This window comes from Thamnophis sirtalis, unplaced genomic scaffold (genome assembly GCF_051295495.1).
Source record: "Thamnophis sirtalis isolate CommonGarterSnake01/CBP01778 unplaced genomic scaffold, rThaSir2_p1.2 scaffold_2, whole genome shotgun sequence".
NCBI lineage: Eukaryota > Metazoa > Chordata > Lepidosauria > Squamata > Natricidae > Thamnophis > Thamnophis sirtalis.
In genome coordinates this window covers 70,753,035-70,768,765 of record NW_028261382.1, presented here as the reverse complement: position 1 = coordinate 70,768,765, position 15,731 = coordinate 70,753,035, and the positions used below count along the sequence as shown (strand labels likewise).

The window sequence follows — 15,731 nt, the reverse complement described above, 5'->3', positions numbered from 1 at the left end:
ACAACAATAAAGGATCTGGAGGTTAAACTGTATGATGAATGACTGAGGGAGCTAGTATGCTTAGCCTACTGAAGAGAAGGATTAGGGAGACATAACTGTCTTCCGGTACTTTGAGGGGTGTCACAAATAAGAGAGGATTGACTCTTACTCTCTAATCTACTTCCTCTGTTTGGGTGGAGGGTGGGGGTTTGTGGTATACACCAGTGGTGGGTTGCTCTTACCGTCGCTACCGGTATGCTGATCGCAGTCTGTTCGCGCGCCTGATGTGCACTGTGCACGCATGCGCAATCCACCGCCCCTGCGACAACCGCTTGTTGGGGCTTGCGCAGGCACTGCACGCTATGCACAGTGTGTTTCTGGCATAAATACAGCTATAGAGCGCAGGGAGGCGCATGGGCCAAACGAGTCCCCGTACTGGTACGCTCTCAGCTGCTCAAGGCCACTACCAGTATGGCCGGACCGGCAGCCACCCACCGACCACTGGGTGCACCATCTATGCAGCAATGTCATAATTCTTGGAATAAGGATTAAGCATTTCTTCCCAGTCTTGTCAGTATTTGTGATACAGGTCTCATTGCCTAGGTTGCTGCTGGAGGTGTTTATAATTATAAGGTGTTTATAATCACTATTTCCATCAGACAATTGCAAGCCTACTTTGCAAGGGGATTACTAAGGTGGGAAATTCCCAGGCCCCATTTAGAGATGCTAATGTTCTTAGATACGTTCGATAATAGGTGGCCAAACGTTGGCAACAGTGTGTGTGAAATGCAGTGGACTCAGATGCCTTGAAACGAGTCCCCAAGGCAGCTTCCTTCTAAACAGATCCGTGCAGCAGCCAATGATTTATAAATACTTTTATTACAGTTAGTAAATCAAATGCAAAAGTGAATAAACATCTCTTAAGAAATTTCTCAACGATCAGAGGCACTAGATCAGAAAAGGCCGTAGCTGAAAGAAGCCTACGTGCCAATCAAAGGGAGTCAAGTTGATCAGAAGGGACGCCACTCTCTCTCTGCCACCCAGGGGTTCCAACTGCAGAAGTCGGGACCTCCATCTGTCCTGACCTTCAGAACCGACATCTCCAGGAACGGACACTCCCAAGAGAGAGAAATCCAAATTTAGAGAATCTGTACTGGCCACTCGTCTTCGTTTTTCTTTTAAAAGAGTGTTTCAGAAAAATCTTTATGTTGCCAGGTGAATTCCAGTCATTCATGTCTCCATCCAGGAGGATGAAAGGCACGCAAAATGAGATCTGAGGATGAGGCTTCCTGGAAGGGAAGGAATACCCAGAGTGGCCGCATAAGGTCGGAGTCCTCCCTGGGTAGCTTTCTGCCACCTCCAGAAATTTGGCCAAACTTTTTTGGAACTAGAAAAGGCTGGTGAGCTCCGTTCCAAGGATCAGTGAAGGCACTTGCAGACTCAGAAATTTAGCATGTTGTGTGGGGTAGGAATCATCTAAGCTAGAGGTCTTTAAACTTGGCAACTTTAAGACTTGTGGACTTCAACGCGCAGAATTCTCCAGCCAGCTGAATTCTGGGCGTTGAAGTCCACAAGTCTTAAAGTTGCCAAGCTTGGCCACCCCTTATCAAAGCAGAAAGAGTCTCTGCTTCCTCTGGCTAAGTTCACACGTGCAGTTGAGGGACCCTGGCGTGGCCCCGAGAGAAAGGGCGACCCCTGGAGTCTTTTGGTCCTGGCGTGGGAAAGAGGTTATGGGGACAGACAGGGAGGCACCCTGGACCTCTTGATGGGGACTTCTGGCAAAGGGCCATTTGATTCAGTTAAGGATTTCGTCTATTCAGGGAGGGGATAATGGGGGCAAAATTAAAAAAGAACACGTGGGAATGATGAGTGGAAAAAGTCCATTGGGGGGAAAGAAACTTAAGTCGGGATGACGCCGGTGGCAAGCAGGATGATGAGAATAAGGATGATGGCGACAATGACGCAGATGATCGCAATCATCTTGATATTCTTCCACCAGTACTTCCGAGCCACTTTTTGTGAGGTTGTCTTGAAGTGTTCAGACTGTGTAGAAAAAGATGCACAACGTCACTTACCAAAGGTGGAGAGAAGCTGCCCTCCCTGAACCCGGGGAGAGGAGGAGGCTTCAGTTGCAAATATATTGGCAGGCGCCTACTTTGGCTGACCATTTTTTTTTATAATAGCAATTTTATTAAAATTACAACTCTCCCAGTAAAAAGGTACAAACTGGAAAAATATAAAACTAGAAGGGGCAGAGAAAAAAGAATACCAACGCTTACCCGCCCTTTACACGCTTGGTGAGCATACAGAGTGGCTCCTGCATGCCCCCCAGGCCCCTGTAAGAAGGAGTTAACATCTTTAAAAAGAAAAAAATGTATTAGCCCAGGAGCCAAAGAGGGTCTGCAACACAATCAACCGTGTCTATTAAACTGCCCGTATTTATGCACGATATTATCTTGCATTACGTCTGTCTTAGTACATTGTGCAGATAAGGCCTTTTCAATGTAATATGTGAACCCACAAAATGGACTGATTCAGTCACGAAGCTTAAATATAGTGTGTAAACATAGCTGGTTTGTTCAAACAGAAACTCCATCCAGCTTTAGCTTAACAAACAGAAGGCTTAGGAGCAGTGGAGAAATTCAATTTTTTTTTACTACCGATTCTGTAGGGGTGGCTTGAATGCGGCAGGGGAAGGATACTGTAAAATCCCCATTCCCTCCCCACTCCTGGGGCCAGCCAGAGGTGGCATTTGCTGGTTCTCCAAACTACTCAAAATTTCCACTACCGGTTCTCCAGAACCTGTCAGAACCTGTTGGATTTCACCCCTGCTTAGGAATGATATGATAGTTGTCTTGCGGTATTTGAGGGGCAGTCAGAAAGATGAGGGGGGTCACCCTAAAGCCCCTGGGGGCAGGACAAAAAGCATGGATGGAAGTTTATTAAAGAAACATCCAACCTAGGAGAAATTTCCTGGCAGTGAGAACAATTAACCAGTGGAACATCGTGCATCCAGTAGTTATGAATGCTCCAACACTGGAGGCTTTCAAGAAGAAATTGGACAACCATTTGTCTGAAGTGGTATAAGGTTTCCTGCCTGAGCAGGGGGTTGGACTAGAAGACCTCCAAAGTCCCTTCCAGGCCCAGGATTCTACAAAAAGTCATGGATAAAAATTCTTTCTAGAAAGCCAAGGTCATCCTTTGTCTTTGCACCTCTGCACCTAACTGGAACTGGATGGGTGGAACTGCCAGCAGGGCAGTGGAAGATTGGACCATGCAATGGACTTGTGGGTGTGGGGGCAGGATCTTGAACTTTCAACTGGGTGGGGAAAACCAGGAAGCTTTCAGATTCGGGTTTTCCCAGATGTGCCAACATGGCTCTCTTCATCAACTGGAAAGTTGAGCAATATTTTGCCTTGGACTCTGATTTACTTTTGGATGCTATTTGGGAGCCCGAGACTGAGCTGCAGGGAGAACCCACCCTTCTCCCTATAGGTTATTTCACCTTACCTTGCCGAACTTTTATCACAAAGCCCGTATGGCTTATGCCGAAGGCACTTTAGACCAGGGGTCTCCAATCTTGGCAACTTTAAGCCTGGATGACTTCAACTCCCAGAAGTCCTCAGCCAGCAAAGCTTTAGACCTCATCTACTCATTTCAGAGAACACTGAATTGCCCCAAAGGCTGTTCTAGGGCCTCGGGGCTTTAGCAGTTCCAGTCTGACCACGGACCTCGGTCTCATCCGCATGTCTTCTCATGGACCGCGTTCCTCCCCTCAAGCAAGGTGAGCTAATGCAGTCCACACAGCACAGAAAAACCGCTTGCTTTTAACTCGGTTTGAGCAACTTCCTCCCTCCCTCCCTCCTCTGGCTTGCCTTAACATTGTCATCTCTAATTGATACCTGATACTGGGTGAGTCAACAATTGTATAACAAGCAGAATAGGCAAGTTTACATTATATAACCAACAGTTCGCTCTTTAAGGATATGGCTTTAGTCCTTTTCTCAACCCTGGCTGCTGGATCTGTACTTGGGAAGAAGCTGTTCTGACCGAGGCTTCCCGAGAGCATGAAGCAAACTCCTGGTCCTAACAAAAACCCCTTTTATTAATTGACTGTGAATTCTGCTCATTCACATCCAGCAAAGTCTTTCAAGGGAGGATTTACGGTCACAGACCTTACCTGGCTTGGAGAGCTGCCAGGCTGATATCTGCAAAACCTGGCAGAGTCTCAGAGAATCATGAACCAATGAAGCAAACTCACTGTCTCCTACTCCTCTTTCGCTCCTCTTTTATTTCCTCTGGGAGGGGCCATTCATTGTCCCCCTGTGGCCTTACTCCCAAGTCAATCCCTGTTCTTTAGCTGTTCCCTTCGTCTGGCAACTCTGTTCATGCGCACACTGGGTTCAGGCTCCAGCTGGTCTTCTGCCTCACTGATGTCTGACTCTGAAGGCAGCTGAAAACTGGCATAAGGCTCTGGTCCCCTCTCTGCCTCTGACACAGAGCCCTCATCCGAGCCTTCCCCATACTCCAGGACTGGCCCATGCTCCTCCCCAACCTGGGCCACAACAGAAACTCAGGGTTTCTCCTTCACTCTTGTCCTGGACCTCGAACTGAAACTTGGATGCCTGCTTAGTCCTACCCCACAACCCAGAGAATGAGAGCCCACCGTTGCTTCCAGGTCTTCTGTCTTGTTGCGCAGATGGTCAAGGTTTTCGCCCCTTGCTAGAATCCGCTCCACATTCTGAGCCATGATGTTCTTGACACCTTCAACTTCAGTATGGAGGTTCTTCACCCGCTCATTGGCCATCCCTGGGCCACTTCCAGTGCCTCCCTCCTGAAGAGAAAAAAGAACAAGGTTTTGGCAGGCAGAAGGGAAGGAAAGATGCTACCCACTCCCTTCCTTTCTCCTTCCCATGCTACCTCTATATGGGATGCCATAGCCAAGAGAGACTTTTATCAGAGTTTCGGGCAAAGTAGAAATGTATCATTGTCCAACCACATCCAAAAATCTTCCAATGACTAGGTGCAGTTTCCAAAAACTTCTAAAAATCACCAGCACACAAAGTGGCCAAGAATTCTGGAACTCAAACCCTGCCTTCCCTTGTATGGTACAGGTTGAGCATTTTTAAGAAGCAGTCAACAGTCACAAGGTCAGTGTCCATACTAGATCCAATATACCTTTGCCTGCTTCGAATACTGATCAGAAAGTATTTGTAAAACACCATTCTGTTCTACAGAGGAATGATTGAGTCTGTCATCTGCACCTCCATAACTCTCTGGTTTGGCTCTGCAACCAAACAAGACAAATACAGACTTCAACTGATAATTAGATCTGCAGAGGAAACAATGGCTACCAACCTGCCTTCCATTGAGGACCTGAACACTGCACGACTCATAAAGAAGGCTGTGAAAATATCCACAGACCCCTTGGATCCTGGACATTCATTGTTTCAACTGCTACCCTCAAAACGAAGCTATAGAGCCCTGCACACCAGAACAACTGGACACGAAGGCAGCTTTTTCCCAAACGCCTTCACTCTGTTAGAAATAATTCCCACAACACTGTCATATTACCTACTAAGACTGTGTTACTACTATTATTCTTCTCTTCCTTCCTAGTACCTATCTCTCCCCACTTATGACTATAACCACGTTGCTTGTATCTTTACAATTTATATTGTTTTTGTTTCCTAACATGATCTGATAGCTTATTAGTAACCTTGACTATCACTAAGTGTTGTATCTTTTTATACCTGATGAATTTATTTTATTTTTCTTTATGTACACTGAGAGCATCTGCACCAAAGACAAATTCCTTGTGTGTCCAATCACATTTGGCCAATAAAGAATTCTATTCTATTCTATTCTATATTCCAATATTCTATTCTATTCACCCTTATTCTATTCTAATCTTAATTCTAATATTCTATTCTATTCTATTCCTATCCTGTTCTGTTTACTCTACTCTATTTCCCCTTTTATTTGGTGTAATAAGCCAGACCAATACAAATAGAGAGCTCATATGACTAAACTGCTTGGCTACATCCTCACACCTCCATAACCGAAACTCAGCTAGCGCTGCTGGACCAAAGACCCATCAAATTGAAGGATTGGAAGAGAACCTGAAGGCCTTTTGCTCAGCGCAAGCATCCCTGTCGTAGCAGCATCCCATTTCCATTTGAAAACACCTCCAGCAAAGAAGAGCCATCCGGTGTCAAGGCGAATTATCCTATTTGAATGGTCTCATCATTAGGAATTTCTCCTGATGCCCAACATTTCCTTTATAAATTAAAGCCGTTGTTTCTCATCCTGTCTCTTGCAGCAGTTCTCAACTCCCACCTACAGGATGCTTCTTTAGATATTTGAGGCTCTGATCCTTTTGCTTGCCTTTCTCCCCTTAGATCCTTTTCCAAAGATGGCATTACAACATTGGCACAATTATTATCTTTAATAATTATATTGGAGATAATTCAGCCTGAATTATCTTTCCAAAAATCCAGTATTTAATAACCCAAATTATTTTATGTATACTCTATTGCCATTGCAGCATCAATTTCCATTACGCCCTTCATAATAACACGTATGAAAACACAAAGATTCAAACAAGTTGCAAACTAAATTTTGGGCGGGTAGGAAACAAAAGACATTTTATCACACAGTCATTCAATGCTGCAGTAATATTCACGTCCACCAAGTATGAGAGATATTTAATAAAGAACAAGAGTAATTTGTATTATCAGACATCCACTGAGAATTATGGGCATTTTCAAAGAGGCAGAAAAATATCCAGTGGAACAGCTGAATAAATAGTACAATTCTTATATTGCAATAATACAGCTGAACCATTCCAAAATTTCCACACAGTTGTTTTCACAGTAATTCTCATAACTGGATCCTTAAAGCAAGATTAAAAAAAAAACCTGAAATCAACCATCAAACGTGCTCTTCCCATTGTCCCAATTTCTAATAGATATGCTCTACTTATTTCCTGTGTTACAACTGGAGGCAGTTGTTACTTTATCACCACAAACGGCTTTTTTTTTAATGCAACAGTTCTCATCTTTTTTCATAAAACCTTCAGCCTCCTGCCCACAAAGAGACCAGAGCAAGCAAAGACCCACAGTTTCCTAAAAGCAAGTAGGCAGGGAAGCGAGATGGACGGGGGGGGGGGGGGGGGAGAGGACGACTCCCTGCTTTAACAGGCTTCACCACAGTTGAAACAAAATGACTGATCCTATCAATCCCTGGCGCTCAAATCCATGGAAAACCCTTGTCCTGCAGTCTCCCTGTAAGGAGCAGCCATCTGGAGCACATATGGGTGATCTCCCTTCTCTCCTTTATCCAGAGAGGTTCCAGGGAAACAATCTACTCACTGGTTTCTTGGTCTACGCTGCAGACGACAGCTTTGATTTGCAGTTTTGCTATTGCTAGATCTTCCCCTCAAAGTCCCAGAAACCATCTTCATTTTGCTGGCAGAGCTCCCTCCCATCACACATCAGAAAATGAGTATAGCAAACGTTCAAATTCCCATCAAGTTTTAGCAAAACAAAACAAGAAAAAAACAAAACAAAACTGATCCATAATATTTTGGGTTGGTTTTACATACCAAGAAAACAGAAAAAACAAATGGGCTAAAATCCTTTATTTCTGCTCACAAATTAGAAATCAGTTGATAGACCTAATTTGGGGTTCCATGGAGATACCTGAGCTTTCAAAATTGCATTGTAACTTTTGACGGTGGCGAAGTTTATATGGGGTTGAATGGCATATTCTGGAACCTCTATTTGAAATATCAAGATCTCCTTAGGGCAGTGAGGGCTGCTTCCATTTTCCTTAACCAGGTCATGCAAGACACTCAATAAATTCTGCATCCAGACTTCTGGCCTAGAGAGTTAATTTCAAATTCCTGTTTTGAGTGCATCCCAGAATTGGTGAAGCCAGAGAGTTGTTATTAAATGTGGAATCTCTGGTAGCTGTTCAGAACCAGTCGTGCCACACCTGAAAACAGACCCGGAAGACAAAGAGGTTCTCTCCAGGTTGCAGCTGCAATGATACCAGCCTTCCGATATGAAAAGTATGCCAGGTATCTCCCAGGACCAACAGAATAAGTCCCTGCAGCCACTAGCAGGACAAGCAATACAGGAAGAACCAGAACAAGGCGTCCTCATCATCACAATGGGGCTGCAAGGGAGCCCTCCGTGAATGGAAGGGACATCAGCTCAGCAGACGAGGGGGGGCAAATCCTCAGGAAAACAAAGCAGCTTTGCATTTCTCCCAGATTTAATGAAACAACCACTTCTATATGAAACAGATCCTGTGATCAATTCCACTAGATAAACCAGACCAAGAGGTCAATTCATACGGTTATAGGATCACAGGGCTGGAAGGGACCTTGGAGGTCTTCTAGTCCAACCCTCTGCTTAAGGCAGAAGACCTTATACCAACCCAGTCAAATGGTTGTCCAGTCTATTTTTGAAAACCTCCAGTGATGGAGCAGCCACAAACCTAGGAGGCAAGCTATCCCATTGCTGAATTGCTCTTACATTCAGAAAACTTTTTCTAGATTGAATCTCTCTTTGACAAACTTCCACTTCTCTTTTCTCGCCCTCTGGTGCCCTCTAAGAATATGTTATAAGTCATTCTTCTCTGTGACAAGCCCTCACCTATTGGAAGACTGCTATCATGTCACCCTGGCTGAGGCTTCTCTTCGACAGAGGATTTTGACAGAGTTGAACACTGGGCCCCATCCAACAAAATGCAATTCAGTGGTGAGAAAAGAAAGATTTTTCTCACTTAGGCAAGGAAAACTAGGTGGCACCTGGCTCAACAGCAGCCACTGTGTGGGAGATTTGGAAGTCCTAGTGTACAACCACTGAAGTAGGAGCCAGGTCTTCCTCCATCCTTTTGGGAAGAACTTCAAGGAGAAAGGGGCTCCAGGGGCTGCCACAGGATAGGAACCCTTCCCAGCTCCCAGAAAGTGGCAGTGCTGAAGGGCCGGGACCAGGAATAGCTTGGAGGGTGGGTGGATGTCCTTAGGTGGGTGGATGGCCCCACAGATAACCTGGCCCTAAACCAGTCATGGCGAACCTACGGCACGCGTGGTGGCCCCCAGAGCCCTTTCACCAGCTGCTCTTCGGGTTTCTGGCACACACATGCACACCGGCCAACTGGTCTTTGTGTGCACCGGAAAATGGCCTGAAAATGGCCACTGTAATTGGGTCGTGTGTGTGTGTGTGTGTGTGTGTGTCTATGCAAAACCAGGCTGTTTTGGGGCATCTTCAAGCCGTTTTTCAGGCTGTTTTCAGGCCATTTTTGTCTTGGAAAAACAGCTCAAAAACCAGGCAAAAACAACCAAAACACCAGGCATGTGTGCGCCAGCCAACTGGTCTTAGGGGTTCTGGTGCACATGTGCTCCAGTTTGGGCACTCGATGCCAAGAAGGTTCACCATCACTGCCCTGAACTGCTTCAAAGAGAATAACCAGCATCTTGAATTGTCCCTGGGGAGACACAGGGGGCCAATGGAGCTCCCACAACAGAGGTGCTACATGGGCAAAGTGAGGGGTGCCTAAGCCTCACCAGTCTAGACCAGCTGTGGCTTCCGGGTGGTTTTTCCAGGGCAACTTCATGTGGCGAGCATTGCGGTAATCCAAACAGAAAGTGACCGAGGCATGAGTGACCGTGAGCAAGGCCACTCAGTCCAGGAAAAGGTGCAACTGGTGCCCCAGATGAATCTGTGCCAAGCCCCTTCCCCCCAATTGGCTCTGGGGAATCATCCATTCTTGCTCTCCTTAAATCGCTCAGTAACCCTCAATGCCAGTGATTTTTCTCTCCTTTTTGCCTATGTTTTCCTCCTTTCATCAAGGGTGGCTTCAATCCGTGTTAATAAGGCGAGAGAGATTTAGGCCTCTATCTGAGGCCAGGTTCCTCTCCCCACTCCTAATTAACATTTACACCAAGGAGCAGGTGAGGTCATCCGATGAGACTAGGTGAGCAATCATCCATACAGAGAAACTTCAGGCTTACAACCACAATTGGGAGTGGAATTTCGGTCACTGGGATCATAAGTCAAGGCACCAAGTGACTGGCCCAATTTTGGCAGTCATTCAGTGACTCATGAGGTCATAAATCTGAATCCATTCTCCTGGATGAGTTTTTTTTTTTTTTTTACTGGCAAAAAAAAGCCAAAATGAATGGGCAAAAAAAATGTTGCACGTCATTGTCAAGTGACTGCAGGACGCTGCCATCCAGGCATACGTGAATGTCACAGTGGCCTTATGGGCCATAACTCCCTCTTTCTCAGGCAATTGTCTGTTGAGGACTAAAGGTAACAGTTTCCCCTGTCCAGCTGTGCCTGCTCACCTCTGTTTCCTAGTTGAGGGAGCCAGAGCTGTCCAAAGACATTTCTGTGGCCATGTGGCCAACATGACTCCACCCCAAGAAGCATTCTGGCGGGAAAACCTTCCCACCAAAGTGGTGTGTGTGTGTGTGTATGTATGTATGTATGTATGTATGTATGTATGTATGTATGTATGTATGTATGTATGTATATATATATATATATATATATATATATATATATATATATATATATATATATATATATATATATATATTCACATTTGCATGCTTTCGGACTGCCAGGTGGGCAGCAGCTGGGTACCCTCAGCTGGCACCTTCGCTTGTTGGTGCCTGGACTTCTGTATTTGCAGCAGGAACTACCAAGAAGCTCCAAATGAAGCAAACACACTGGTGTTTATCACACTCTCTCCCTCTTCCTCTGTCTCTAGAAGGCACCCTTTATCAACAGTCCATGCAATTTGAGAGTCAGAGCTGGAGAAGCCGGGTAAAAGTTCCCGCAGTCATCAAGGATGGACCGTCTGAAGTCCAAGGATGTTCGTGCCCCACCAAAGGGGAGTTGTAGCCTTCGGAACACTTCTACAATTTGTCCTCCATTAAATGCACAGTTTTTATTTCCTCCCCTTCTGAAGCAGCAGCCACGTTAAACATATTTCATCAATAGAGGCAAATACAACGCAGTAACATTTGCTTTTGCCTCGGAGTCACCTAGTCTTTTGAACGCAGGAACCCTGGGGGAACTCTCGAGGCCTGATGAGGCCAAGAAAGTTGTGCAATCCTGATGCATGCAAAATCCTTTGGCACGTCTGTGACTTTTCTACAGTTAGTCCTCGACTTATGATGACAATTGAGCCCAAAATATCACTTAGCAAAGTGAGACATTTGTTGAGTGAATTTTGCCCTATTTTACAATCTGTCTTGTCAGAGTTGTTAAGTGAATCACTGCAGTTGTTAAATCACTGAGCCCAGTTCTTAACTGAATATGGCTTCCCCACTGACTTTGCTTGTCAGAAGGCCAAGCAAGGTGCTGCGACCGTCATAAATATAAGTCATTTTCCAAGCATCTGAATTGTGATTCCATGGGGATGCTGCAATGGTCATGTGAAAACCAGTCATAATCCACTTTTTCAGTGCCATTGTAACTTCAAAAAGGTCACTAAGTGAACTGGTGTAAATCGAGGACTACCTGTATTTGGATATCACAGACCACTGCTCTGATTTTAATCATAGGAAACAGATTTCTGGGATTATTTCAAAATGAAGGGGGAAAACGTTCAATTCAAGTAAAGGAGAAACAGAATCTAGTTGGAAATCCTGAAAACAATTTTGTTCCCCAAGGATTAAATAGGGACCTCCTGGCCCCACCTTGAAAGCTCTTTCCTCCCTTCCGCTCTGCTCCACTGCCTTGGCTTCTTCCCACTCAAGAAAGCCCAGAGCTTCAGCCTTAGGAAGGCCACACCTGGAATCCTACATCCATTTTTGGTCACCAGACTATCAAAAGATGTGGAGACTCTAGAAAAAGTGCAGAGAAGAGCAACCGGGATGATGAGGGGACTGGAGACTAAAACATACGATGAATAGTTGCAGGAACTGGGCCTGGCTAGTCTAGGGAAGAGAAGGACCAGGGGAGACAGGAGAGCAGCCTTCCAATACTTGAGGGACTTCCCTAGAAAGGAAGTGGTCAAGCTAGAGAGCTGAGGTGGCGCAGTAATTAAATGCAGCACTGCAGGCTACTTCAGCTGACTGCAGTTCTGCAGTTCGGCTGTTCAAATCTCACCGGCTCAGGGTTGACTCAGCCTTCCATCCTTCCGAGGTGGGTAAAATGAGGACCCGGATTATTGTTGGGGGCAATATGCTGACTCTGTAAACTGCTTAGAGAGGGCTGAAAGCCCTATGAAGCGGTATATAAGTCTAACTGCTATTGCTATTGCTATTCTCCAAAGGACCCAAAGACCAGAGAAAGAACACTAGATGGAAATTGACCAAGGAGAGATTCAACCTGGAAATAAGGAGGAATTTTCTGACAGTGAGAACAGTCCACCCATGGAAGAGAAGTTGCCTTCAGAAGTTTTGGGAACTTCACTGGAAGCTTTCAATAAGAGACCGGGCTTCCATCTGTCAGAAATGGTGTAGGATCCCCTGCTCCAACTAGATGATGTCCAAGGTCCCTTCCAACCCGTTTCTTCTGAGGAGCCTATGGCTCATCTGCCCCCTGCTGGCTTTGGGTCCAAGCAGAAACCTTTGCACACCACAACCGAAAAGAATTTCCTCTTTTGGGACAAGAAGGGAGCGGCTGGTCTCAACTGAGCCAGGCCTGGGCCAAACATGGGTGATGGCAAGAAGGGGGCTAGGAGGGCCCACCAGTCGGACAGATGATGGTTAACCTATGGGTTTAACTGCGGTTGCAGGATATGCTAAGCCACAATGAAAGCAGTGGAAACCCAGATTTCCTAGGGCAGAGGTCTTCAAATTTGGCAACTTGAAGACTTGTGGACTTCAACTCCCAGAATTCCCCAATCAGCATAATTTACTCTCTTGTAATCACTTTCTCTGTGATCTCTCCACTTAGATCAGAAGTCTTCAAACTTAGTCACTTGAAGACTTGTGGACTTCAACTCCCAGAATTCCCCAATCAGCATAATTTACTCACTTGTAATCGCTTCCTCTGTGATCTCTCCACTTAGATCAGAGGTCTTCAAACTTGGCCACTGGAAGACTTGTGGACTCCAACTCCCAGAATTCCCCAGCCAGCTGAGTGGGGAATTCTGGGATTTCAAGTCCACAAGTCTTCCCGTGGCCACGTTTGGAGAGCTGTGGTCTACGGGCCAGTAGTCTGAATTCCAGCTGATTTAGTAAATAACCGGGAAGTCTTCCGCTCTCGGAGAAATGGGGAAGCCCCGTAGGAGCCGGGCGGAAAGCGGCCAAGGTTCACGGAAAGAAGGGAGCCAAGTGGTTGAAAGGAGCCGGAGTGGGGTTGGGGGTGAGGCAGCCGCGGCTAAACGCTCGCAGGGACGGTGGGAGGTGAAGGGGAGTGGGAGGGCCGCGGGTGAGATGGGGACTGATGGCATCGTTTGCCTACAAAAGCCAGCGGAGAGCCAAGACGGAGCTTCTCCCCGGAAGCCACGAAGCGCTCAGCCCTCCCATTACTCCCCCGGTTCCCCTTCGGCCTCCCCCTGGGCGTCTCCCCGGATCTCCACCTCGGCCGACTCCCCATTCTCCCCCTCAGCCCGTGGCCGACTCAAGGCGGCCTTCCGGGCGCCCCGCTGACGGCGCCTCCACCCCACCGGAGCGCTAGGCTGGAAAGGCGGCCCCGTTCGACGGGAGCTCCGCAGCCGGCCCCGCCCGGGTGGCGCCGGGTGCAATGGCGGCGCTGTCCAACCCCCCCCCCCCTTAAGTCCCTGAAGCAGGTGCGGGCGGCGGCGGTCTCTGCGCGGGCGGCGCCTCCCCTCCAGCCCCCTCGAGAGCGGCTTACCATGGTGGTGGCGTCTCGCTGGAGCCCCGGCCTCTTCCCGATCCTTGGCGCTCCCCCGCGCCTCTTCCTTCCTCCTCCTCCTCCGCCGCCTCGCAGGTAGCCCTGGGCGGACCCAAGTGCCAGGCCCGCCCTCTCCGGCCCACAGAGGGCCCGTCCGCCCGGGGTTGCGCGGGGCCCGAGGCCAGAGCCGGAGGCCAATGGGCCGAGCAGCAATGGCTGCCCCTCTCGGCCAGGCAAAGACCTCCCCCGTCGCCATTCGAGCCACGGAACGATCCGGTTTCAGGCTTCCCGGGGAAGGAAAGGGGGCACATGGCACCGGCGCTCCCCTCCGGACGCTGGCAGGCATTTGCTCTTCTTGCCTTCACTTCCTTTTGAAGGCTGAATCGCCTCCTAAGCTGACTTGGCCCGTTTGGCGAACTGAATGTGGTGGCCGTAGTGATGAAGCCTGAAGCCTGAGCTGGCACTCCATGGCAGCCCCAGAGGGAAGGCTGCAGGGGGAACCTTATGTTGTCTCTTAGGCAAAACTCTCAAGGCTCAAACCCCTTGCCAAAGGGAGGGAAATCACCAGCCTTTTGGTTCTTCTGAGGGCTTGCCTGCTTTGGGTAGGGCTCTCCCACCAGCCTCCCTCCAGACCTTGGATATCAGAAAAGGGTTTAAGCGTCCATCACAGGCTGAGTGACATCCTCTTGTTTTAGGTCCAACACAAGTTGAATCTTTCTCTATGAGCTGCTTTGCCCTTCCTACAGCTGCCTATTCCCTCTTCCAGCTCCCCTGTAATAAAGGGACGGTCAAATGGCCCGAGATGGTTGGCACCACCTGTTGTCCAATAGTATCTACCCAGAGTGGGTTCCCTTTGAACTGGGTAACTTGTGGGTTCAATAGATCGGTGGTTTCATATGTTAGACCTTGGGCACGGAAGGTCCTGCAACCTTGAGAAATAAATTTCCTGGAGCATTTCTGAATGGTGTCTATACAGTTGTAGTAAAATGCAGGTGTCTGCATTTTTAGCACACTTTCATCCAAGACCACAGGAAACCTGGGGCCTTTTCAAGTTGTTCATTTTTTGGAATTTCACAACTTGTGGTAGGACAGCAGCTGTAACCTTACGTAGAACAAGTTGGCTTTGTGGGCTTGGTATTGGCAGCCCTACCGACTTTAAGCATTGGTGTGCTACGTTCTCATGAAAATACAGCCTGTGTTTTAGTTTGTCCTCCATCAGTCACAAAAGGACACAACTGACAACTGAACCTACAATAGCAGAGTCCCTGCTTATACTGCAGCAATCTGGTTTCAGGCCCAGCAAAAATTATGTAGCCCAAATTCTCAACACAATACATAAAGGACAGCTTCAAATTGGAAAAAAATGACAGGAGTGGCATTCATAAATCTCACCGTGGCTTACAATACAGCCAACCATACTGCTCTGTTGAAGAAACTCCTTCATCTTACAAAGGATTTTAAGTTCACAAACATTTTAGGATGCCTACTAGAAAATCATAGATTTAATGTCAACTTTCACGGACAACATATTGATGAAGAATGCAAAGAAACAGACTTCCAGAGGGCAGCACGCTGGCTCCTGGGCTATTTAACAGAGATACCAATGACCAACAAATGTTAATTATCATTAATGTGTAATGTAGGAGTAATAACTGCCCAAGACCTTTTCCCACTTCAAAATATTGCTATTTTTTTTTAAAGTGCAAAGAAGAGCAACTAAGATGATTAAATGCCTGGAGACAAAAGAATGCTTGCAGGGATTGGGTTTGACTGGTTTAGAGAAAAGAAGGGGTGACATGATAGCAGTATTCCAGTGTTTTTGGGACTGCCATAAAGAAGAGGGGACCAACCTATTGTCCAAAGTACCTGAGAGAAGAACAAGAAACAATGGATGGAAACTAATCAAGGAGAGAAGCAACCTGG

General features: G+C 47.0%; 1 protein-coding gene across 1 annotated transcript; it reads right to left on the bottom strand.

Annotated features, from left to right (window-relative positions):
• Positions 1–839: 839 nt before the first annotated feature.
• Positions 840–13,933, bottom strand: VAMP8 (vesicle associated membrane protein 8). Its single transcript, XM_014068079.2, has 3 exons — positions 13,809–13,933; positions 4,646–4,813; positions 840–2,022 (listed from the first exon to the last, which is right to left on the bottom strand). The coding sequence occupies exons 1-3, from the start codon at positions 13,809–13,811 to the stop codon at positions 1,879–1,881; spliced, it is 315 nt and encodes a 104-aa protein (XP_013923554.1). The 5' UTR covers positions 13,812–13,933; the 3' UTR covers positions 840–1,878.
• Between the last annotated feature and the right edge of the window lie 1,798 nt (positions 13,934–15,731).

Excerpts from the sequence above, each read along its gene's own strand:
- VAMP8 (XM_014068079.2), bottom strand. Across the intron at positions 2,023-4,645 it reads CAGAAGACCTGGAAGCAACG|TCTGAACACTTCAAGACAAC; the intron begins GTGGGCTCTCAT and ends TTTTCTACACAG.